General features: G+C 44.4%; 1 protein-coding gene across 1 annotated transcript in view; it reads left to right on the forward strand.

Moving 5' to 3' along the window:
* Positions 1-25,879, forward strand: part of Pawr (pro-apoptotic WT1 regulator) — a 97,447-nt gene that overhangs the window by 58,758 nt on the left and 12,810 nt on the right. Inside the window, exons 2-3 of the mRNA XM_051172844.1 lie at positions 11,260-11,391; positions 18,760-18,794. Of these exons, the coding sequence (XP_051028801.1) occupies positions 11,260-11,391; positions 18,760-18,794 (167 nt within the window). The remainder of the gene's footprint in view (positions 1-11,259; positions 11,392-18,759; positions 18,795-25,879) is intronic.

Consider the following 25,879-nt stretch of genomic DNA (forward strand, 5'->3'; position numbering starts at 1 on the left):
GGCATTAAGGACGTTTTCTTGAACCCTACGGAAAAATTTTAAGGACCCCCCCCCCCACATAGTTGCTGACTTTAGTCACAAATGAAGAACCACTTTCTAATGTAGAAATAGCATCACATCACTGTGGGCTCTGCAGGGCCTTATGACAAATACGACACTTCCTGCTCTAGGACCGAGTTCCCATAAAAGCAGCTGTTGCATGTAGTTATAGACTAAGTTTTGTACCCCCAGGTTTGTATGCCTCAGGCACTGGGAGAGACGGGGCAGGGGGCAGAAAGAGAGAGAAGGAATCCTAGAGATGCGCACTCAATGACATGACCCTGCCAGCTGCAGAGACCTCTCTCTGCAAGCCGAGGAGAGAGAGAGAGGCCTCAGGAGAACTCACACCACCTAGCACTTTCGGCGTGGATTTGCAGCCTCCAGAACTGCAAGAAACTAAATTTCTGTGGTGTACTTCCTACCTGTGGTGTTTTTGTTTTGGCAGCGCCGGCAAACTGTTGCATATGCTCTCTGGTGCACATGGTTGGTATAGCAGTTTTCTTTTACTAGAAATTTCTACAACCACAGTGTCTCGGTTTTAAACTGTTTGTTCCTGAGGGGGTCTCACTGTGCATCTTAAGCTGCAGCTAACTTACTGCTTTGTAGCCCAGACTGGCCTTGAACTCATATACCTCCTGCTTTTCTCCTGCAGTGTTAGTGCTGTGGGTATGGGACCCTGTGCCTTGCTTAGCAGGCTGTTTTAGCTCTTGATTTCTTCCATATTATATATAGATTTTGTGACTGATGGCAGATTTCGAGAATCGTGCATTTTCTTTTCCTTTATTAAGTAGCTGTGTGCCGAAGGCTTGAGTGTTGACCATCTTACACCTTAGTCGCACTCTCTTTCGCATTTTACTTGATGGCGTATTATGTAAAGCACCTGCTGTGTCTGAGGGAGGCTCTGCTAAAGTTGGGAAACAAGCCTCGTATCATAAAGCAGTAACTACGGGTTTGGAGTTAAGCACTGGCTCCATCCAGGTTGCTCTGCATTTAAGTCACAGTCACAATGCTTATTAGTGACATGACTGAGGCCTGCCGTGTGCCTACTTCCAAGCCTGTCCAGGAGGTGCATGCACACAGGCCTTTGTCATCAAGTTACTCCCTGAAAACCCCGGCGACCAATGTGCCGCACATGGGTGACACAACTGATTCTTTGTTGTTCTTGTTCTTCCTGTATTTGCGCTTATTTGGATAGGTGTTTCTCTAATTTTTTTTTCTTTTAATTCTCATCCAATGCTTATCTTTGTGCTCATTGATTGTATAGTCCTCAGCCCTCATCAACTGGCTGTTGACACAGGGACTCCGAACTGGCCAAAGGGCAGAGAATAAGAGTGTGAAGTGCTCGGCTCTAAATGGGCCGTCTGTATGAGCCAAAGAGCAGAGGACATCTGCGAAGAGTTTTGCAGACATGATGGGCCTGTTGCAGACACGAACTGGCAGAGGCTACATGCTCAAGACGGACACGAGTTCAAGCCAGTCAGTTTTAACATGGATAGATGGCGGCCGTGGGTGGTGGGTGGCTTGTGACTCACCAAGTCGCTGGAGCAGTTGGCAATTGATGGCTGCTGTGGGCAGGAGAGTATGTCTTCTTCAGATGTGGCCCCCGAGAGGTGTCCTGTGTTCCCATGTATGGCCCTACACTCGTGTGCATACTGATACCACTAAGAACACATGACGTTGGGAGGTGGTCAGAGGTGGGACTGTGGTGGTCGGAGTACGGGGGGGGGGGGGAAGGAGTCAAGGTTGGTTTGATTAACTCATATTTGCGGATGGAATTCTCAAACAGTAAAAAAATGTATCAGCTGCTTGTCTTGCTTGTGAATGAAGGACAGCGAGAGTTTAATGTTACATAGTGAAGGTGAACTGAAGACTCAACATTGCCCGGCGGGCACTCTGTATAGGAGGCATTTAGATAAACTTGGGTGGTTTCAGTTCTTTTTTCCAGTCCTTTAGTATCTAGCCACTGACAGGACATGTGGTTTAGTTCTTTTTGACCTCCGACTCTAGACTCTCGGATGGACCTGGAGATTCCCCGCCCCCCCTGCCCCCCCCCCGCACCCCCGCAACCTCTTCCGGGGCTTTCTCATCTGCGTTCCCACTCTCCCGAGGAAGCAGCCTCCCCTGGGTTTCTCTCCTCTGTGTGGCAGAAGGGCAGCTTGAGAGGCGGGTTCGCAGCGGTCACGTTCTTGTCCCCGCATGGTTCTAAGCCCAGGATAGAAGAGGAGGATTCAGCAGACAGAACCAGATCTTTGCATCTGCCAGAGGAGGCATGAGAGAGAGGGGAGGGCTTAGACCTTAGCTTCTTTTCCTGTTGTGGTAAAAGACTCTTTAAAAAAAAAAAAAAAAAAAAAAAAAAAAAGCAACTTCCGGGAGAAAGGCTTTATTTGGCTCCCAATTCCACTATGGCAGAGTCACAGTGGCTGGAGCTCCGAGAGAGCTGGTCACATGACATCCACAGTCAAGAGCAGAGAGCAATGAATATAACGCTCAGTGAGTTAGTGCTCAGCTCAGTTTCCTCACTCTGAAACTGTCCAGCCCAGGGAACGGCACAGCCTACTTGGTGCAGATAATCCCCAGCCCAGCCTAACCTCCAGTTCCTTGATTCTGGGTTGTGTGACCTTTACAGTTTGGACCCATCACAGAGATTGTGGATGCACTATGGGAAAGAGCGAGGGGACCTTTCCTTCACGGGGAACAAGACACTGTACAGTATAATAGGTTATTTAACTGTCACGTTATTCATTCATTTATTTGCTGCTGCCTCCGTACTTCTTGGGCCGTAGCCTGTGTGCCAGGTGCGAGTTTATATTCTAGGCCAGTTGTTTGCTTTAAGCTAAGTAGGAGCTCTTATTAGGGTGAATGATTGCTTCGATGGGGCCCTGCTTATTTTCAGATACATGTATAGAGGGAGAGCAAGAAGAGAATTTAAACAAAAATAAAGCTTCTCCGGGATCAGGGGAGGAAGGCCAAGGAAGGATGGCACGGGCACCAAACCGAAGGGCAGAGACATGTGCTGTACCAGCCCGGTCCCCTTCCTATAACCATCTCTCCTGAGCGATACTTAACAAATGATGGTGTTCTCTCAAAAAGTCTGCCCAAAGGAGTCAGAAGCATGTGGCTTTGTTTCCAGAAGCATGTCTGTGATTGTAGGGTGATCGCTAAGCCTCCGCGGAGCCTGTGCTGTCATTCCTTCTGCCCAAGTATGTATACAAATTATCCTGCCAGTGGGCTTTCCAAATATTTTTGAATCCTCAGCAAAACATATGGGCTTGAAGAAATCTGAGCACTCAGTCCTCCGCCTTCAATGCCAGCATCTTAACCTTCTGTCTGCCTCACACAGACACTTCTTACCCAAGCATTCCCACCCAGGCTGGCAAGACTGGACTTACTTAAAGTGTCAGGGCTCCTGCAGCCAAATTTTAAGCTACAGCCTGGCTTAGATCTTCCGGGTGTATTCAACCAGTATGATGCAGTGTGACATTGCAGGGATTCACCCAGATGCTTCCACCTTGAGGAGTGTGGCTACTGGGAGTGCCGTTTCTGCTTGCACACGCTGTGTGTGAGAGGCTGCACAGCCAATCCGTCCTGAGAACCATCAGTGGAATCGCCCATGGGAAAACTGAAGTAGGCTCAGAAGGCGTTTCTTTGTACAGAATGGTTTTACCTTATATTCTGAGGCAGCAGGAAAGAAGTAACGGGCAAAATTTTTTATAGTAAAGTCATTTAAATTTTTTATGCTAAGATCTTAGGAACAATCCATTTATATTTATTAGGTTCCTGTTTCCTTTTGTTGAGCATTGCTGAGTAGAGACTAAAGAGCCTTAAGTCAACCCTGGGTCAGTTCTTTGCCTTTGGGAACATTAAATTCTGTTTAACCAAGTTGGGTTACAAGCAGGAAAGGGGAGATGACTGTCAGGGTGTAAACAGCTGAGCTGGGCAAGCAACGTGCGGCATGCTCTCTATTCTTGGCCTGTTGGGAGGATGTCAAGGCCAGCCCTGGGGACACAGTGAGACCTTGTGTCAAGGGGTAAAACTGTTGAAAATTAAGAAATTGAAGCATATAATGCAATGTTGTGTGCGGACAGTGTCTGTGCACACATGTGGAGGTTAGGAGTCTGTGCTGGGGTATCTTCTTCTCTGGCTTTCCACCTTAGATTTTTGCAGCAGGCTTTAGGCTTTCTGGCTGAACCTGGAGTTTCTTGATTTTGGTTGGACTGTCAAGAAAGGGCGCAGCATCCTCCATCCCGCCCTCAACACACACAGACAGACAGACAGACAGACACACACACACACACACACACACACACACACACCAGCATCGAGGTATGCCTTTTCCGTGGGTGCAGGGGAACGGACCTCACGCTCTCCTGCCTTTGTAGCTTGTAGCGAGCACAGAATCCACTGAACCATGGCTCTGAGAGTCTGCACCTTAGGTTTTACCTTTGAAACCATAGGACAAGTGTTTTATCCAGTCAGTCAGTGTAAAGTGCCTACTCCACAAAGAACTGGACATCTGCAGAGAAGTAAAGTGGTGACTCCAGTTGAAATGTGTTGAACGCAAGTCTAGAAGTGGAAAAAAAAAAAATAGTAATGCTGTTACCATGCGTATGTGGACGTCAGCGCTCTCTGGTGGGAGTGACAGTCATCACGACAGTGTGACGTTGATGGAGTACTGTGTGCCCGGGGTGCTGAGTGTTCCCTGGGTGCTGAGTGTTCCCTGGGTGCTGTCTCCTCAGGTCGCCTCAAGTGTTAGGGAGTAGCTGGTGCTGTTTCTATTCAGGAGATGAGAAAAAGTGAAGCATCAACTGGTTAAGTAAAGTGTCCACAGTACTAGGAAGTTGAAGATACCAGTGCCTAGCTTCCATCATTTGTGTCCTGGGCTGTGTAAATATGGTAGCAGTTGAGAGCTAAATGCACTTCTAGATCCTTTGCTTTCTTTGATGGGCTCTGAGCCTTGCTGCTTTGGGAGCGTAGCCATCCTTGTGAAAGTCTGGGGTTGACTATACACTGTGCATGTGTAAAAGCTGTCAGAGATACATTTAAGTCTGAGTGGCTCCTACATATTGAATGTGTGTTAATTTCTTCTTAAGATGTCTCCTTCCTTATGGTAGGGCTTGCTGTGTTTTCCTCTCTGCTTGTGTGACTCATGCTGAGGAATTTTTAGGATGTAAATAGCCAGGCTTGCTTATCCCCCCCAGCTGCACTGAGACAAGTCTGTTTAGGTTGGAATGTTTGTTGTAGGCAATAACGTACAGCCTGTGATAACACCGAGGAAGCCGTTTTGACCTGAAACTAGCAGGTCTAGAGTCTTGACGACACTTAGTAACTTAGAAAGGAGTAAGAAATGCCAGTAGGGGAAGAGTCAGAGGTCACTGGAAAATGCCGTTAATAAAAGTATGTTCAGATATAATTGCATAGTTAATGTCCTGCCTGTCAAGACTTGCTTCTGAGTAACCTGTCTGAACAGTGAAAAGATATGCAGTGACCTTCCTCCATGCTCATTCCGAAAATAAGAAGGCAGCTGGGCCTGATGGTGCTTGTCTGCAATACCAGCATCTGGGAGGCTGAAACAGGAGGGCTACAAAGCAAGAGCCTGCCTCAAAAGTCAAGATAGTAAACAAGTGATTGATAGATAGATAGATAGATAGGTAGATAGATAGATAGATAGATAGATAGATAGAGATAGGTAGAGATGATGAACAAACAAATAAACAAGCTCGCTGAAATTATAAATATGAATCATTTTTAAAGGAAAATCACACTGATAGCACTAGTATAATTTCAATTCCTAACAGCTAATTAGAAAGAATATAGATTAGTGCCATTGAAGTCTTAGGGACCTCTTCCTGTCCCAGACCTTCAGTACTTCTTTGGGAATTCTTCCACATTTTTATTAATTACTTCTCGTCGTTCTTCCAGGATTTATCCGATGTTAACTCACTCTTTCTGCTCATCACAGAGGGGTGTCCTCACTGCACGCAGAAGAGACCACTGCAAGAGCCCGCCGCACTCTGTGCCTGTCTTATCTAAGTTAGTCTATTTGGGTTCTCTTCAAGAGCAAGGTGTTACACTTTTCTTATGGCCCCTCGGGTCTCTCTGCTTGCTTGTGGCCCCCCGCCTGTGTAGCAGGTCCTCAACCTCGGCCCCTCGGTTCCCCGTTATTAAGCTTTGCCTGATGTTGATGAAGAGCAGGAGTTGTCTGGTTACCCAACACTCTCTGCGCTTCTCTTTCCTCAGTCTGTATTTGCTGTAAGTCTACCCATGACCCAAGCAGACTCAGATGTTCTTAGTTTGAGTTCACTACTAACCTGTATAGCCACAAACCTCTTTTGTAGGCACCATGTGGTCCCCATTTTACAAGGTTATCCAGACCCCAGCAAGTGTTATCCAGAATTTTTCTCTGAATAATTTATACATTTATTGAAAGATATCGAATTTAAATGGGAAAAAAATAAATTGGCTGAGGAAGATTTAGCAATAAATAATAAAGAATGAAACTGGCAGATGTTGCTAGATGCTGTTAACTCACAGTGGTAAAAGCAATGTCCCTTGTGCATTAATACAGAGAGAACAGTGAAACAATAGAAAGTGAAAAACATATATAAATAAACAATATAAAATACATAATAAGACAGCATTCCCCTGCCCCCACCCTGAGACAGAGTCTCACTGTGTAGCTCTGGCTGGCTTAGAACTCACTCTGTAGACCAGGCTGGCTTTGAATTTAGGGAGATCTACCTGCCTCTGCCTCTGCCTCCCAAGTTCTGGGGTTAAAGTCACGCACCGCTACACCCCTCTTGAAGATATCATTCTGAATGAGGGTGAAGAGCTGAATACAGCTTCCCCTGGGTGAACTTGGCATGTGCTGGGCTCTCGTGGGCACCACTGCGCATGCAGCCTCCCGTTAGAATCACAGCGCTGGGTTGCTCATGGCAAAATAATTAGCTATTATTGAAAAAGGAAACCAGTATATTCCAAGCCCATTAGGTAATAAATTTAATTTATGAATGTGATAGTAAAACTTAGGAAACACGTGATTGATGAGGTCTTTAAGTTGGAAGCCTTAGCACAAAGCCACAGGAGAAAATGTGCGCATTAATCACAGTGGAAAGGTAGACTAGGAAAAGCTCCTTACCATATGTGGTGCACAAAGGTTCCTGTCTTTACAGTCTACAAAAGGCCTCTTAGATGCTCGGAGTGTAAATAATAAAAACGAGAGGACATTGACTAAGAAAAGGAAGGTGTGTAAAGGTTCCTAAAGCTAATAAAGCTGTGACAAAAGTCCACCCTACTAACTGAGGCTCACTGAAACCATTATTTTTCTAAAGCGGTTAGAAAGAGGTAAAGTAGTAGTTGTTGCTGTCGCTGTCATCATCAGCTAACTTATAAGTTTTTTTGTTTTTATTCTTGGTTGGTGGTAGTGGTGGTGATAGATAGTTTCGGGGTTTTTGTTTGGTTTTTGTTTTGGGGGGACAGGGTTTCCCTGTGTAGCCCCGGCTGTGCTGGACTCACTTTGTATAGACCAGGCTGGATTTGAACTCACAGAGATCTACCTGCCTCTGCCTCCTCGAGTGCTGAGAATAAAGGTGTGTACCACATATTTGAAGAGCCATGAGAGTTACAGATATACCCAAAAATTGATGGAAAGGGCTGTTTAGCTTATAGACACACACACACACACACACACACACACGAGTGGGTAAATTGTCTGTAGTAACAGTCTGTGCTGCCCAGTGGCCAGGATTTGTGCTGCAAACAGTGAGGCCAGGTAAGCACATCACCAAGTAGGCCTCCCATCGCCTGCTCGTACAAAATCCCGTGGGAAGATTTGTAACACATGAATAGCAGTTTAAGCAGAGACCAGCTTTTTATTTTCTTCTTCATTTCACTTAATTTCAGTTGTTGATAACGTTTCTCTCTCTCTCTCTCTCTCCCTCTCTCTCTCTCTGTCTATATTTACAGACTGATTGGCTTAATAATTAGAAGAAATGTCATCTTGTTTAAAAGCTGTCCAACTCAAGTTTGTTATTTTGTTGAAAACGTGATAGCACTTTTTTTTTTTTTAAAGACAGGGTTTCTCTATGTTATCTTAGCCGTCCTAGACTCGCTTTGTAGACCAGGCTGGCCTCGAACTCACAGTGATCCGCCTGCCTCTGCCTCCTGAGTGCTGGGATGAAAGGTGTGTGCCACCACGCCCGGCTTGATAGCACTTTTCTTATGATAGAATATTGTTGTTCAGAAAGCCTGCTAGAGTTCAGCCCTGAGAGCCGGTGACAGGACGTGGACCACAGCTGACATGTTCTTGGACAAGAGTGACATTTTATTTGTATGTACTTCCTGCGTGTGTGGCACTTGCACATGCAGATGTACATAGAGGGCCAGAAAAGGGTCTCATGTGAGTCCTCTGTGTCATTCTCCATCTTATCCCCTTGAGACGGTATCCCTCGCTGACCCCAAAGCCAGGCTGGCAGCCATCAAGCCCGTAAATGGAAGGTGCATCTCCCACAGGGATGCCATGTGCGATGGAGTAGGTGCCTAGGCAGCAGTGAAAAGCTGCGCGCGGGAAGAGCCTGCAGGATTTCATTGTGGGTGACTTCTCAATCTGTCTCATCTTGGTGATTTATTATCAAGCATGTTCTGGGATTTTTACTTTTATTCTTAACTTATCAGTGTGTGTGTGTGTGTGTGTGTGTGTGTGTTTCAATTATTAAGGGAGTGGTGCAAAGGAAAAGGTAGTTGAGGTTCTGGGTTTCAGAAAATGGAACTACGCATGAACAAAAGCACGTTATCCAGTGCTGAGAGAGTTCGTGGCTATCTGCCTCAATGTTGGCTTTCTGTGTATATGCTTGTGACTTTAGAATTCTGACTTTAAGCTCCCAATGCTGTATGATATGTCTTAGTGCTCAGGGACGTTCACTGTTTACCGTGGAGAGGGAGCCACAGGGCCGAAGACCACACGAGACAGCTCCTTCTCCCTGGATTGTTTTGTAGTTGCTTGTTGTTTGATTTCATTTTTTGAGATAGGGTTCTCTGTGTAGCCCTGGCTGTCCTGGAACTTACTATGTAAACCAGGCTGTCCTCGAACTCAGAGATCCACTTGCCTCTGCTTCCAGAGCAGTGAGGTTAAAAGACATGAGCCAACACTGCCCAGCCTGTTCCCTGGATCTTTTACTCTTGCCTTTTAGCCTTCTCTTTGCATTGAAGGGTTGATATTGCTTCTGTGTACATTGCTGTTATATTGGGAAGGTATTTATTCCTGTGTTTATAGAAAAGGAACTTTAACAATAAGTATTTTTAATTTATGGTTTTAAAAAATCATAAATAAAGCCAGGCACACACCTTTAATCCCAGTGTTCGGGAGGCAGAGGCAGGAGGATCTCTGTGAGTTTGAGGCTAGTCTGGTCTACAAAGCGAGTCCAGGACAGCCAGGGCTACACAGAGAAACCCTGTCTGAAAAACAATAACAAAATCATAAATAAAATAGAGTGATAGTTGCTTCCTTTTTAACACTTGAGCCTTGTCTTCTGAGCTGGCTTGTCACCCAGCACTTCCAAAACAACCAGGGTAGAGGACATCACTATCCTGAGTCTGATTTTACTCTTGAATGTTGTTGGTATTTTGTCACTAAACATGATAGTCGCTGTTGGTTTAAAGAAAGGCTTCCCATTCTTAAACTCCTAAGGGAATCTTTATCCCATTAGGATTAATGGGCAACTTTGTGCCATTATTGATTTGTTGTTGATTGTGTTTTTTAATCTGCCTAAGATTTATATTTTATTTTCTGAACTCAAATTTATCAATTTTGTTAACTAGCCTTTCCATTTTTATTCCCTGGTCTTGTTCATTTGGACTTTAATTACCATTCCTAGGTCCCACCCCCACCCTCCCCCCAAGCCAGGTTTGGTCACAAAATGATGTTCCAAGTCTTGTAACAGCTTTCCCGTTCAGAGTTCCCAGCTTATTTATTACCCATGCTTCTTGGAGATCAGAGTTTCTGCCTTTCCAGTCCTCACCTCAAGAGCTGAGGGGCTGAAATTTTACCCTACTTACAGGCTAACCTGTGGGCCCTAGCAGCAGCCACTGGCGTCCTGGCTTGGAGTCGAGAGCCATTTAGATTCACAGAAATAACACGATCATCATTTTCCTCACCCGGGCTCTCACCAGCTCTCCCACAGCCCTCATAAGCACGCTGTTGTTTTCCAGAAGGGTCTGAGCGTGCTCTGTCATCTCAGCCCTTGCTAGTCTGTTGCCAGATTCCCCTCCCTCTAGACAGATGGCTTCCCAGGTCTCTCACTGTCCACCTTGTCTTTGATTTGCCCTGGACACGCTATCGGGCCCTTCTTGGTTTGACAATGGCCTGCTCTAACCTTGCAGGGAGATCCTGTTGTCTTCCCTGCCATCCTGGTCTAGTCAATGTCCTAATACCTTTGTGGGAAATGCCTGTAGAGATGATTTTTTTTTTTTTTTTTTTTTAAATCTCACTGGGAACCTCATGAGGTCAGCATATCAGGTTAGTGTGCTATGAGGAGCTCATAGCCAGTGCCACACTAGCACGATGGCCAGGGATTTGTTTCCTTGCGGCAGGTTTGGAGATAGATAATTGCTGCTGTTGATTCAGCTCTTTAGTAACCCTCTGGTAAGCGTCTTCAGTGTGCTGTTCTCACCATGTGAAACTCCCCTGTGTCCAGATATGTGCGTCCAAATTATACCCATCTTTAAATTACTAGTTATTCTAGAGTCTTTCTTTACTCCCACGTGAAAATATTCTGTCTTTATATTCCCACAGGCAGTGTGAAGGTAGAAAGCGACCTTATCACTAACACACACACACACATGCACACACGCGCACACACACACGTACCTGCCTTCTTTACTGAACGATAAAGTCCATGCTTGGAGTGTTGCGCTCTGCAGAGTGCCCTGTTCAAGGCTTCCGTGTTGAATGGGTGGCGGAGCATGAATGAGCCTTGAAAAAAAACCTGTGAGTAAATAGAGCTTTGAGAAGAGAAAAAGGCTGTTGGATTTTAGCAGAGAATTTAATTTTTAGGAGTGGAATGTATGTATTGCTGGAGAGGACCATCTTCATTGTATAAACTTAATGTATGGCCATGTACAGATTGCCTTTTTGCGTGTGTGCTAGCAGATGTATTCTTACATACGGTTAAAGCATTCTGTTGCTTACTTCATGGGGAATGAAATGGAGGCTGTTCTCTCTCTCAGTGCTTAGATGACTACGAAGACGATGAAGCGGGGCAGAAAGAACGGAAGCGAGAAGACGCCATCACACAGCAGAACACCATTCAGAACGAAGCTGCGAGCCTCTTAGATCCAGGCACTTCCTGCCTGTCCCAGGTGAGCGTTCAAAACAACCAGGGAGTTGCTGGCTGCTTAAAGAACAGCCTTTTAAATTACTCTTAATAATATTTTGGTAGCATCATGCTGACTCAGTCATTTCCTGTGGGTTTAACCAGGGATCTCCCGACTATCCAAATACTTCTAGTCTTCATCATTGTTTGGCTCTTAGTCCCTGAGCGAAGACTATTGACTGACCGACTGACTGACTGACTGACTGACTGACTAGGTTTAGGTAAGATCAGTTGTAAATTAACCAAGAAAAATAATAACTTCCTTGTTACTAAAAAGAATTAAATAGTTGAGCTGAGTGTCCCGTTCAGTTCTAGGCTGATTAGATCATAGCTGCCTAGAAGAACAAGAAGTTGACTTGCTTTCTCCCATCGAATGTCTAGACGTGATACAGGGCTGTGCAGAGTGCAGTGTTGTGGATAGTGTCGTGTTCAGTGTTCTCAGAAACACTTGCACTGTCTGTGTAGTTTAAAATATGTTTGGGGGGCTGTAGAGATGGCTCAGCAGTTAAGAGACCGGCTGCTCTTGCACAGGACTTAGGTTCAATGCCCAGCACCCATGTGTCCGCTCACAGCTGCCTGTAACTCCAGTTCCAGGGAGTCCACACCCTCACACAAACACACCTGTAGGCAAAAGATAAATGCACATAAAATAAAAATAGATTTCAAAAAGTACTTTTGGAAACAAAAACTAATTAGTTTCACTTTAGTTGCTTACTTTGACTATGAAACAAATCACTGTATAGAATATTTTTTTCAGTGCTTCTGAAGACACTGACTCCGTTGCTCTGAGGTGCCTCTCACTCCAGAATCAGTTCAGTGTGCTTTGAAAAGTTACTGGTATACTCTGTCCCAGTCTGGCTATTGTTGTGACATTTTAAGTCGGCCTGTCTACCCTGCCATTCCTCGGTTTTCTCTATGTTACACACACACACACACACACACACACACACACACACACACACACCCCACGCCGTCTTCCCTCTCCTGCCTCTCTCCCCACCCCCTCTATTCCTCTCTCCACACTTGTGTGTGTGTGGGCACAGGCGAGAAGATAGACCTCGGCTCAGACCGGATTCTTCAGCTCCTGGTCAGTCTTTCCGTGTCCTGGTACTTGCCATGTAGGCTTGGCCAACTGTGAGTCGGGCTCGGCAACCTGCTACCTTTACCTCCCTGGAGCTGCCATTCTGAGCGTGTGCCATGACTATCCAGGGTTTTATTTTAGAGAGCAGGGTCTTGCTATGTAGCCTAGGCTGGCCTTGAACTTGCTGTGTATCCCCAGGGTTGGCCTCAAAGTGGCGATCCTCTTGTCTCTGCCTTCCCAGTGCTGCCGTCACACAAAGGTCATCTTGTCTTCCCAGAGTTCCAGTCTGCCTTCCCTTTCGCTTTCTTCGCTTCTTTCCAGTCCCCTCTCTTCCTTTCTCCTCCCTTCCCGTGTAGCAAGGATGACTTTGAACCTCTGATCTTTCCTCCGACCGTTGAGTGCTAGGAATACAAGTGTGTACCGCCATGCCCATCTTTGCTGTGCAGGTAAATGAATTGAGGCCTTCATGCTTGGGAGGCAGGTAATTTACCAACCAGGCTCTGTCTCCAGCTCATAGTCTTGATTTTCTAAATTCATCTTATGATGACGTGACTTCAAAAGGTGTTTCGGAGGACTCCACACATTTCTGTGCTTAACTGATAAAGACATTTGACAGAGGGAGGCAGGCTATTTTGAGGTAGTTAGAAAGCACGCATATGAACTTCTCTGTCTTCCCTAAGACTAAAGTTGTGGACACAGAGATCCACATAGTGATGGGGTTCATCTTTTTCCCTCATTCCCCCAGTGGCTGTCACTGTAATGATCGTCATGTCTCTGTGGGGAATAGCACCTCTCTAAAACGCTCACAGCACTCTTTCTCTCAACTGTTTGTGATTGGCCATAATCTAAGAATATCTGTGTACTTTTTTTAAAAACAAAATTGAAATTAAATCTGGTCCTCTTTCCACGACGACTTCCTTCTACCATGAAGGTTAAACTTGCTGTGGTGCAGAAAAGGCACCACGTTAACTGAAAGTCTAGACCTGGGTTCCGTTCTTGCCCTTCTGCTCACTTTTGGGCACTTTAGGAACCAAGGCATGCCAACAACATGTTATTGGACAGTGTCTTTAGACAAAGGCTGATTTCTTTCTGCAGGATTTCTTTGTCTGCTGCAGCTCAGTTATTTCCGGTGCCTATTTCCGGTGACATGGACTTGTGGCTCAGCTGAGCTGGTCCCCAAGAGCTCGCCACCCTGAAGCGTCTGACTTCATTGAACTATTCTGAGCTCGTCCCAGGCCTGCTCTTTGTTTCTTCAGTTTCTGTGTGTCTGTTTGTTTGTCTTATTAGTAGTTGGAATGAAAGGTTGGTCACTCGCTGGTGACCTTGGCTTCAGATGTGTTTTGCCAAGCAGTTTGTTTGTCAGGAGAGTGAAGCCAAGTCCTCTCCGTGGCTTCCTTAATTGCCTCATCGGAGGTGGCAGTGGGAACCGCAAATGCTCTGTCTACATAGTTGACATCTCTCTGAGCTACAGTCTTAATTTGCAGTGCCTGCTACTCCTAAAGGATAGATATTTACATCACCAAAATCTAGAGGAGTGGTGTGAGGGAGGAAGGGGGGGAGAAAGGAATGGTCTTAGCTTTAGAGAAAGGCCGAATCTTAGCATTGTCTACAGACCTGAGCCACCTAGGGAGGTAGGTCTTTAGAAGCGAAGTCTGCAAATGCCAATATGAGTTTGGCTTTGTGAGTAGTTCAGATATTTTATTTCTGGTTTAAAATTTTTAATGGAATAGAAACAATGCTAATAGAAAATGAAGATTCAGTTCTGCTTGTTCTCTCTCTCTCTCTCTCTCTCTCTCTCTCTCTCTCTCTCTCTCTCTCTCTCTCTCTCTCTCTCTCTCTCTCTCTCTCTCCTAGCTGCTGTTACACAACTTTTAAATGTGGTCATGCTAGCTTTTTAAGCAAACATTTTTTGACTACATTAAATTTTGAAAATAATAGAACATAGAAAGAAATGGTGCGTGATGTGGCTGATTAATTCATTTATGGCCTTCTGTTTTCTATGAACTCTTGGTCCTACCCTTTTAATTTTTTGAAGGCATATGATCATGTGGCACAAAATTCAAAATCATAACAGTGCGTGGTAAAAAGTTGTCAATTACCTGACTGCCTTTGTGGAAGCAGCTAGTGTTTCCTTTCTAAATATAGCTTTAGAACTAACCTACACAATGATAGATGCCTGTCTGTCTGTCCATCCATCCATCATCCATCTGTCTCTTTTTGGATATGAAGTATTCTTCCAAGATGGCATGTGTGCTGAAGGCTTGATCCCACAGTAGTGTTTAGCTATAACTCTTCATCAAAGGAGTATTCTATTAGTGGATATATAATTTCCTAGTCCGAAAGGGGGAAGGGGGCTGTGTCCCATCTTTAACCATTATGAGGTAAGCAGCTACAGCCTCTTCCCATGAAGCTCTGCTTCACCGCAGGCCTACAGCAATGGAGCCAGCCAAGCATGGGCCGAAACCTCTGAAGCTGGGAATGAGTTTAAGTCTGGCTCCCTTAGGAATTGTTTGCCAGATACTTCGTTATAGTAATGAAAGGATGATAAACACACCTTTGTCCTTGGAGTATTGCACTCCAGGCTGTTCTCCATCACACTTTTCCACTTGGTACTATAGAGGGACATCTGTAGTAGTCTGGGGCGGGGGGTTTGGGGGGGTGTCGGTATTATTTTTGGTAGATGTAGAATATTCCATTTTATAAGCATACTCAAATTTTAAATTAATTTTGTTTATTAAGGTTGCTTATTTATTTATTTATTGCTGCTGAAAGCAATGAAGAATTGGAAATCCCTGAACACATTGCTTTGCACATGTGTGATAAAATCCTAACACTGGAATTGCTGACCGGGTGAAAGGAAGTGTACATTTGAATTTTTCCCTCCACACTTAGGTTTTTCGGAACAGGATTTCTCTGTGTAGCTATGGCTGTCCTGGAATTACTCTATGTGCTAGCCTGGTGTCCAACTGAGACAACGGTTCACCTCTGCCTCCCAAGTTTTGGGATTAAAGATGTGGGCTACCACTGCCCAGTTTGTGTTTGGAGTTTTTGTATTTCTGAAATGCCCTTTGTAGATATTACAGCATAAACTTTTTTTTAATTCAAAACTGTTATTTCAAGCAAAGTGTGGTTGTTCATGTTGGCAATCCTAGCAATTGGAGATTAGGGGCAACCTCTGTTATATACCGGGTTAGAAGCCAGCCTGGGAAGCCTGGGGCCCTGCCTTAAAACACACAAGCAACACAACAGACATTTTCAGTAGCATAAAACTTTTTCAATTAACAAAAAGTAGCCATTAATGGTAATCTCAATGGTTAAAATCTTTTACTCTTCTTATAACAATAATAACAACTATATTATTAAACCATTTATTTTCAACTGTTTTCTTTGAATAGATTTACAAGGGAAAGCTTTTGGATTGAAAATGCACAAATCATTTCCAAGACTAAAAAGCAGGGGAAAAAGTAACCTGTTGCATACTGCTGCCTAAGCTACTTGTGAGACTTAACTGTTTGTCCTCGGTGTTATCTCCTGAGTGGGCATTTGTCATTTTTTACTCTTACTGAAAAGTCACGGATACAGAAACCGTTCTTCTAAAACTGTTTGTTGTTTTCTAAGGACAAGGTCCACTGAGTGGACGCTTTGCTCATATTCAGCCTCATTAAAATTCTTCCAAGTGCCCCAGCCCTGTCCTAAGGAAGAGCAAAGGAATCAATTCAAAAGCACCCGCGGCTGTCACTGCCTGTGACTCTCCCTCAGTGTGAAAGCTCTCTGCAGTCTTTCCCGACCTTTTCCATCCCTAACCCGCTTGAAGATTTTTTAAAGACAATAAATGAGCTGATGACAAGACCAACAATTTGGGTTGTGTCCTGTTTACTTCCAGGAAGTTCAAATGTCGGGGGGTGGTGGAAATAGGGGTCGGGTTGGTCTCCTGCACACTTGTAGGAAGGACACCTATACTTGATCCTGGTTTTGAAAGTCCCAGGGAGCATGTAACGAGATCCTTTGAAAACCTCAGGTCTGTTACGCAACAGATTTCAAGTCTACTTTTCCTTGCAAGGGTATAGTTTATACTACTTAAAGGGCCGGGGAAGTACCTGTGCAGAGCCGCGAAAATGTTGGCAAAGCCCCAACTGTTTTGTGTAAGTTTAAATCCAGTGCTTGCTCCGCTGGAACACAGAGCAGTGAGTAAGGAAACCTCGTGAACACAGTCCTCACAGGTGCAGGCGCCGCTGAGGTCCTGCGGGGTGCAAACAGACTGGGAGCATACGTGAAGTAAGATCAGAGACCTGCAAGCCCAGGAAGGCTAGTTACATACAGAGTGGACCTTGTCGGGTCTAGCAGTGATCACTTGTAGTTATTGGCGAAGGTCCCTAATAATTACGCAGTTAGTGGGCTCCTCTGTGTGTGTGTGTGTGTGTGTGTGTGTGTGTGTGTGTGTGTGTGTGGTCATGGAGATAAACTTTCTAGCGAGGACGCTAAGGGAAGAGGCTGTATTTGTGTAGAACATTCTCCCCCTTTTGAAAGAATCGTGTTGTGCTTACACGGGTAGCTGGAGTCTACACATCTGTGTTTCCCTGCTGTTCTCTGGAGACAAGCATGCTTTTGTAAATAGAGAATCTGTCTTACTTAGTTACTACAGAAAAGCAAACACTGGCCTTCCTCATTTAAGCGGATCCCTTTTTAATGACAAAGGGAGAAGGAAGGTCTTCAACCTTTGGTCTCCAAGGTTTTGTTGCTCTCTCGGCATTAACACCAGCTGATGCTCAGGCAAGTGAAGTCGTCTTCACAGGAGCCGTCACACGAAATGTCCCCAGAAGTAGATTTGAGTTCTGTTCCTGGGGCCAGGACCATCCGAACATTCCAGGATCGAGTCACCTTTACCCTCTTTACCGCTGATAACTCCTTAAGTGCTTGGGGGTTTTGTTATTTTCGTTGGTTTTATTTTTCTTTCCTGTAACATCAGATTGCTAAGAAAGTGATTTCTCTAGATTTAGTGGCAGGGACAAACTTCCAGAAGTTCATATTTTACTTAAGAAATAAGGAATACAAGTGAAAACATTGAGATAAGGTCATTATCTTTTAGTAGTTTTACACTATCTAGTGTGCAAATGAAATGGGAGACGTTGATAAAGATTTTGTGTCTCAGTTGGCTTTTCACGCTTTCATCGACTTTACGTTGCAAGCCGGCTGGTGCCAATTGCTCTGCTCACTTCTATTATGAAATCACACAATGCAGTGGGCATGGCTTCGGCTTCCTGTTAGGGCACAGGAAGAAACCCAAAGCCACAGTCTTAGCTGCCCAGTGCCGTGTCTGGTTGGAAGGTGGCTTAGCCCAGCCTCCTGATCAGCTCCTGGACCGTTGCCCAGTCGCTATGCCGTGCAGGTAGTTGCACTCAGTCCTTAGTGTTTTGCTGTAGAACTCGTCATGTTCTTTCATTTTAACCAGACCAGAAATTCTTTAATTATACAATCTCCCTTAGACTTAACACTGTTATCAGTTTTAAAGGGGCTCATCACTTAAACTTGATGTGCTTTGTTAAGATGAAACTAAAATCGGATTTGAGGAGCCCAGACTTTTCACAATTACTGCCTACTTATTTGCACAGTAATTTTCTACCTTAGTAGTTAATATTAACTTTGAGCGATCTGACTGTCTCATCTTTTTTATTTTTGCAGCTTAAGATCATTGTAGTAATATGTACTTTCTCACTTTTAATTTTTAGTTATAGTCTTAAAAATTATCAATCTCTGTGTGTATTTGGTGAATGATAGGTTTTTTTTTTTTTTTTTAACTTTATTGTTTGTTTATGTGTGTATGTGTGCACTCAGGTGGAGGCAGGGAGATGAGAGGGTCAAGGCTATCCTCTGGTCCCTCGCTTGTTCCAGGCCTTGTTTCTGTGAAACCATAACTAGAGAGGCAGAGGCAGAGACACAGAAGGAGAGAGAGGGGATTGTAACGGTTTTGTTTTTTGAATGCTCATGTTACACTTCATGTCTGTTTTCTAAGCTTTTAAAATATTTCAGGCTGGAGAGACGGCTCAGCTAGTAAAGCTAACTTCACAGCCAAAGTATTTTAAAACATGGTTGTTTTGGCCTGAAAAGCCAGATACGGGTCCTTTTTGCTTGGTCAGCTTCTTATGTGCAAGCACAGTTGTTCCACATAGTTCTTTGGCCGTGACTGTTCTGGTTGGGGTGTTGTTGTTGTTTTCAGTCTGTTGTTGTGTCCTGACACACGCACGCACAGCTGATTTCTCATAATTTACTTTTCAGGACCCTTCGAGGACAGTTCCAGGAAGATACAAAAGGTAAGAATCTTTGTGTTGTAACTTCCTGGATAGTGCCTGCCTTCATGTTGCCTTAACCAGCTACAGCTACGTCGAGTCACCTTTCAGATGCAAATAACAAAAACCTTAATATTGTGTTTTTAAAAAGAAATTGCCAGGGTTAGAGAGATTGCTCAGCAGTCAAGAGCACCGGCTGCTCTTCCAGGGGTCCTGAGTTCAATTCCCAGCACCACATGATGGCTCACAACTGTCTTTGACTGTAGTTCCATGGGATCCAGTGCCCTCTTCTGGTGCACGTACACACAGACAAAACACCCATATGTGTGAAATACATAACTAAATATTAAAAGAAAGAAAGAAAGACAGGCATTTCTTCCTAGGCAGAGGTGCAGGCTGTGTCAGGCATGGCTTGTTCCAACCTGTTCCGGAGCCTTTGGAAATTTTCAGTACTGAGTCTTCCTGTGTCTGAAATAGAAACTGAGAATTGCTTTTCCTCTGTGTAGTTTACACAGTGACAGTACAAGAACACCAAATGTAACGACAAAATGCTATAAACTACTTGGCCTAAACAAAAAGTTAATTGTCTCACATTTCTGGAGGTCTGAAGTGGAAGACTAGAGACAGCCTGACCAGACACTGGTGGCAACAGCGGAGGCGGTGATGTGTGCTGGGGGAAGAAAGGGTCTCTAAGACCTGGTTTGCGGATGGTCGTCTTGCTGTGTTCTTTGTCAGAGTTGGAGTCATTCTCTGCCCTTCTTATAAGGGCACTAACGGCATCATGAGGGTACCCACCCCCATGACCCCATGTGAACCTAATTAATCACTGTAAGACATTTACCAGTAAGAGCTCTCAGCTTTAATGACAAGCAAGCACAAGTAAATGTAATTGTATTTTTATCTTTGGTGGGATCTGTGATAAGGGCTTTGGGGTGAGAGGGCCATGTGCCACCAGTTGAACAAGTGTGCCTAACCGTCTCTGACCCATGGAAAGCTCCCTGTGACCGCTGCTGCTGTCATTTTCATGTCTGCATAATCTTTATGTGTGTGATGAAACACACTTCTTCAGCATAGTGCTGAGCAGTTTTTATTCATCGTGACTAGATTAATCCAAACAGAAAGCATTTTCTTTTGCCAGAAACCGTGGCCAAATTAGCTTTGACTTGACCTTTTGTCTTGTTATGTTTTGGTTTGGTTTTTATTTTTCCAAGACAGAGTTTCTCTGTGTAGCCCAAGATGGCCTTGAACTCACAGAAATCTGCCTGCCTCTGCCTCCCCAGTTCTGGGATTAAAGGCGTGTGCCACCACCTCCTTATGACATATTTTCAAATTTAAAAAAAAAAAAGCCATTATTTTTTGTTGTTGTTTTGGGAAACAAAGCTAAAATTTGGTAACTTATCAACTATTGCTATACATATTTAATTCTGATCAAAATTTAAATTATAACAAGTACTTTTATATTTGTGTCCTTGAATTGGGTTTAATGAAGGAATACTTAATTTTTTTTATTTCTATAAATTCTCACCAAGGCATCGGCAAGACTGCCCAGCTGTTTAGAGTGAGGACGGCTTTTGGAGGATTAGAATTTTGATTCCTAGCAGGCAGTTCGCTGTGTAGTTCCTGCTGGTAGCTCTCGCTCCATCACCCTCTTCTTGCCTCTGTAGACACTGCACTTATGCGCACATGCGTGCATGAGTGTCCATACACGGGTGCACACACTCAGACACACATATGTGCACACACAATTAAAACAGTGGCAAAAAGAAACATTCCTCTCCAAAGCTGTTATAAAATTGTCATTGTCATGTTTATATTATCAAGAAATTGTTTCCCATGGTACGTGTTTTCTGTCTGTCTGTCTGTCTGTCTGTCTATTCTTGACAGAGTTTCTCTATGTAGTCTTGATTGTCCTGAACTCACTTTGTAGACCAGGCTGGCCTCGAACTCACAAGAGACCCACCTGCCTCTGCCTCCCAGATTGCTGGGATTACAGGCGTGTGCCACCAAGCCCTGATGTATGATTTTTATTTTTAAGCTTTGAAACCGTGGTTTTCCTTGTGACATATCCATCTGCTTAAACTTTTAGTTTTGTAGCCTGAAGCTTGTGGGTTTGTTACTTTTCAGCTTTCAGAGATTCAGCCCTGTGTAATATTACTAGGAATACTTTTAAATAGCCAAAGCACCTGAGAGGGCAAGCAGAAATGGTGAGTTTGAGGCTAGCGCGAGCTAATATCGGGAATCCATGTAAATAAGTATATAATGAAATTTAAATTTGTAATACTTTCTTTTACTGAGTGACTTATTTTAATATAGTCTAAAAAGCATGGCACAGAGCCTACACTCATAGCTGAAATTATCCATTCTTAATCTCCCGGGACTATCTCACACAGTCTGTCAACAGGTCATTGCTTTCACTAATCTGTCAGCAAGCTGTAGCAGTGATCAGAAAACGGGTGTTTCTTGACAAAAGTGTCTCTTGACAAACGGGGATGACAAAAATGAAGAATGGCCCGAAAGATAAAACACTGGTACCAGATGTTAGACACTATTTTCTACAAACCAAATGACTTGCACAGGCACACGGTTGGCAGTGGCTTTCGAGTCTCTGGCTCCTGTGTTCTTCCCCCACTAACTACACACTCCTTTCCTCTCACAAATGTCAAGAATGCAGGCCTTTAGCTCCGGGAAGCGGAAGCATTGGGCTTCCACTGTGCAGGGGACTCTCGTTCGTCCAGAAAGTCGCATACATGCTCACCACCTTTCATTTTAAATTTCAGCTGTTTGGAGATTAGGACCATGCCAACTGATACTCAGGTTAGGGAAGGTGGGTCAAGGGCAGGTGTTCCTGTGTTTTTGTTTTCTCACTGTATAAATCTGTCAGTGGAGAGTTCGCTTGGCCAGGTTTCCAGGACATTGATTAAAGTTTGGAGAAAGAGATATTAAGTCCATACGAACTTGGCAAGGGTGGGTTGGGTTTTATTGTTGTTGTTTGTTTGTTTCTGTTTTGGGGGTCGTGTGTGGGGTTTGGTGTTGTTGGGTTTGTTTGTTTGCTTGTTTGTTTGTTTTTTGAGAAAGGGTTTCTCTGTGTAGCCCTCACTGTCCTAGAACTCACTCTATAGACCAGGTTAGCCTCGAACTCAGATCCGCCAGCCTCTGCCTCCCAAGTGCTAGAATTAAAGGCATACGCCACCACCGCCCAGCTATGATTCTTTTTCTCTTCAGAGTCAGCGCTGATGTAATGACTGCTTTGGAGAGGCAGTTTGTCCTGGCTGATGCATTCAGGACAAACACAGTAAATATTATCTGTTGCCAAAGTAAAGTATACAGAGGGTTGAAAAAGTGTAAAATAAAAGTTGTTTTATTTATTTATGCTACAAATATTTTTTCTTACACAAAATGACTATTTAAATTTTAAAAACATGGGATATGCTTCATTCTTTCTGAGAATCTACTTTAATACCTCATGATACAGAAATTCAAAGAACGACCCCTTTATGTATTTGTCTTTAATGGCTGTCACGGAGGTGTAAAATCTGAAAGGTGTCTAAGAAGTTCAGTTAAAATCAAAGCTTACCCTTCCTCAGAGTTCACATTTTATGTGCATATAAAATGACACCCACCTTCCGCTATGTGGGACCGCACAAAGCCCACTCAGGTGTGTTCTGTTCAGGTTTACCTGCCAGCTCAGCCTGCTTTCCGGTGAGCAGGGTAACTTCCTTCCCCACCTGCCTCCTCCTCACACTCCACATGCAGCTCTTGGGAGGCCAGCTTCCAAAAACATGATAATACATCTTTTTATAATAAAATGCCACATTCATGTCCTTCCTGAACGTTTAGCATATTTAGGATTGTGGTAATGCTTCCTTTCAGTTCTTTTCCCCTCCCCGCCATCCAGTGTGTCCCTGGAAGCAGTTTCTGAGATCCTGTGCTTAGCTCCATTTTCTCCGTAATCCTTGTGTTTGTGTCGAATGGTTTTGTATCGTGTACTGGTGTTTACAGCCATACACTGCAGTCCAGGAGGTCTACCTCTGGGTATGTGGCTTCCCAAACTAAATCTTTGCCTTCATGTGGGAAGACTAATCTTATATAACACGAATGTATTCGGCTTGAGATAACCCTGAACAAACACTTGTTTTCTATTTAAGTTTTTGTTTTGTGCACGCCTGTGTATGGTACCATATACATGCCTGCTGCCAGCAAAGGTCAGGAGAGGGCACGAGACCCCATAGAACCAAACTTAGATGATCCTGAGCTGCCGTGTGGATGCTGGGAACCGAGGCTGGGTCCTCAACCAGAACAACCAGTGCTCGTAACCACTGAACCATCCGTGCAGCCCTTGAGCAAATGCTCTTAAACGTATACATTTCAGAGTGTAGAAGAGATTGTAAGGACAAGTGGACCTTAGTGGCATCCTTAGTTGGCACTGCACAGTTGATCTCACATTCTGTAAACTAGCAGTCACTATGTGAGTATGGGCGTTGGTGAGACCCGAGAAAACATTTGCATAAAGAAAGATATTTATATATGGAAAGACAACTAGTACTCTGAAATGGGCTGTAGTCCTCTAGAGAAAAGCGATTCCTTTTTAATATCTTCCCCTGTAGGGGCTGGAGAGATGGCTCAGCAGTTAAGAGCACTGACTGCTCTCCAGAGAACCTGGGTTCAATTCCCAGCAACCACATGGCAGCTCACAGCTATCTGTAACTCCACTTCCGGGAGATCAGACATCCTCACAGGGACACACAAACAGGCAAACACCAATGCACGTAAGGTAAAAATAAATAAATAAAGTCTTCCATGATTCTAACATTAAGTGTGTGTCACAGTTTTAATAAAGAGCCTGGGTGTTGATTCTGAGTCTTAGTTGTGTGTGCCTGTATTTAAGGGGAGGGAAAGGGTAGAGCAGGTTGCAGGACACAGCAGGGTGGTAAGCCTGGGAGTGTGGAGTCCAGCAGTGTACTTACCAGGTACTTAGGAAGGTCATGATCTGCCTAACACGTCTGAATGCTTGATACCCATTGTTTAATAGGATTTTACCCATGAGTCTTATATTTCATCTCATTGCTGAGCTTCAAAATGTCTGTATTACTGGAAAATTCCTCTGACTGTAATCTCTTAATGCTACCACCAATCTCATTCTCATGATAGCTTTAGAATAACAGTGTGATTTTCCTGAATGTAGCAGTGCCTTCTCATCTTTCCACAGAAGATGTGACAATTCCCAGAAGGGAAAAACTTCCAGTAAAGGGTGGTATTTATCTTTGGCGATGCTGCTTATTATTTCCCCTTTGCTGAGCATCGTATTTAATATCTCTGTGGCTGAGAGGAGACAGCTTTGTCGTTGGATCTTAGATTTGTGTTAGCATTCCTAACTAGAACATCACAAACCTGCTGGAGTTCACGAGACAATTTTTTTTTTTTTTATTCTGAATATTTTCCACTGTGCATATCCGGCCTACAGGATAAGTTGAAAACATTTCTGTTTTAGGATAAACAGCTAGATTTGGCAACAAAGTCAAGTAACACAGTCCCTCCTGGTTATTTCCTTCAAATCTGGTATGTATGAGGGTCAAAGAACTGGTTTAGCTTCTCAGCAATCATTCTTTGCTGGTACACACGCATAGGGGTTTATTTTATGTATTGACATTCCTGGCATTCATGGGTCTTACAGCTAATAAGTGAAACTTCTGGAGTTTGGTTTTGTCATTTTTTAGTCAATGTTGATTTGTTCATATTTATGTAATAATGTAATAACTCACCCCATGCACATAGTGTAATGATCAAATTAGAGCAGTGGGGATGTCCATACCTTATGTGTTATATCTGCCTGTTTTAGGAACCTCTGCACTCATATTTATTCTAAAGTGTATCATAAACTATTGTAGACGAATTCCCCTGCATTTTGTTTACACACTCTTTATCCCGGCCACCCTTTTTATTTCCCTGGCCTCATCCCTTTTTTCCACACTCATACCTTTCTTTTGTCTTGTGACCCTTTTATTAATCGAATGATTCCATTTCTTAATTTCTGCTTGTTTCTCATGTCTGTTGAGTTTCTCATTGATGCCACGGATATGTCCTTCATTTGTTGAATTATTTACTGACATTCTTTTGTATTTCACTTGGTTTCTGTAGGATAATTATTTTGAATTTCTTTTCAAGAACTTAATAGATTTTCTTTCATGTTGGAATCTTTTTCTAGGCCAGTGGTCCTCAACCTTCCCAATACTATAACCCTTTACTACAGTTCCTCCTGTTGTGGTGGCCCACAACCATAAGATTATTTCATTTCTATGTCAGAACTGTAATTTTGCTACTGTTATATAAATGTATCATATGCAGGATAGCTGAATTGTGACTCACATTGTCACTAGAGAACACGGGGACATCCCTGGTTGGGGCAGCCACCATGAGCCACCTGGATGAGCAGGGGCTGTGTAGAACTAGCCCATCCCCTCACTGCATGCAATGCTCTGGGGAGCTGGCCCTGGTGGCAGGGATGTCGGTGAGCCGGCCCCGAGGACATGAGTGTGGAACACCTGACCCTACCACTTGTCTGCTGTGGGGCGGCGTGGCCTCAGAGGTGGTTTCTCCCATCCCTCGCCACTTCTGGCAGTGGGGAAAGCTGCTCACAGGGTCATGAGTGCAGGAGAGCTATCCCTGCCCCTCACCATCCATAGCATTCGGGAGGGTGGGCCTGCTCCTCACCTAGACAGCACAGCAGAACTGACCCTGGTGGTGGGGGCACAGGTGAGCTGGTAGGTGAGAGCATGGAAAGAGAGCTGGCACCACTGCTTGTCTGCTAAGAGGTGGCTTCATTGTGGGGGCGATGCCCTCCACAATTCCTCCCCCCGCCCACCTACAGTAGTCAAGGAAGTAGGCCCTGTCCCCTCACTGGATGTAACACTCTGGAGAGTGGGCTCTGTGCCTCTCCTGGGCAACACAGCTGAATTGGTCCCGAGAGTGTGAGAGCAGGAGAGCTGGCACCACCCCTCACAGGCTGCAGCACTTGGGAGAATGGTCCCAGAACCTTGACTGGGCAGCACAGTGGACCGGGCCCCAAAGGCATGAGAGCAGGAGAGCTGACCCTGCCTCCTGCCGATGCTGGC

Source organism: Acomys russatus, chromosome 31 (assembly GCF_903995435.1).
Source record: "Acomys russatus chromosome 31, mAcoRus1.1, whole genome shotgun sequence".
Taxonomy (NCBI): domain Eukaryota; kingdom Metazoa; phylum Chordata; class Mammalia; order Rodentia; family Muridae; genus Acomys; species Acomys russatus.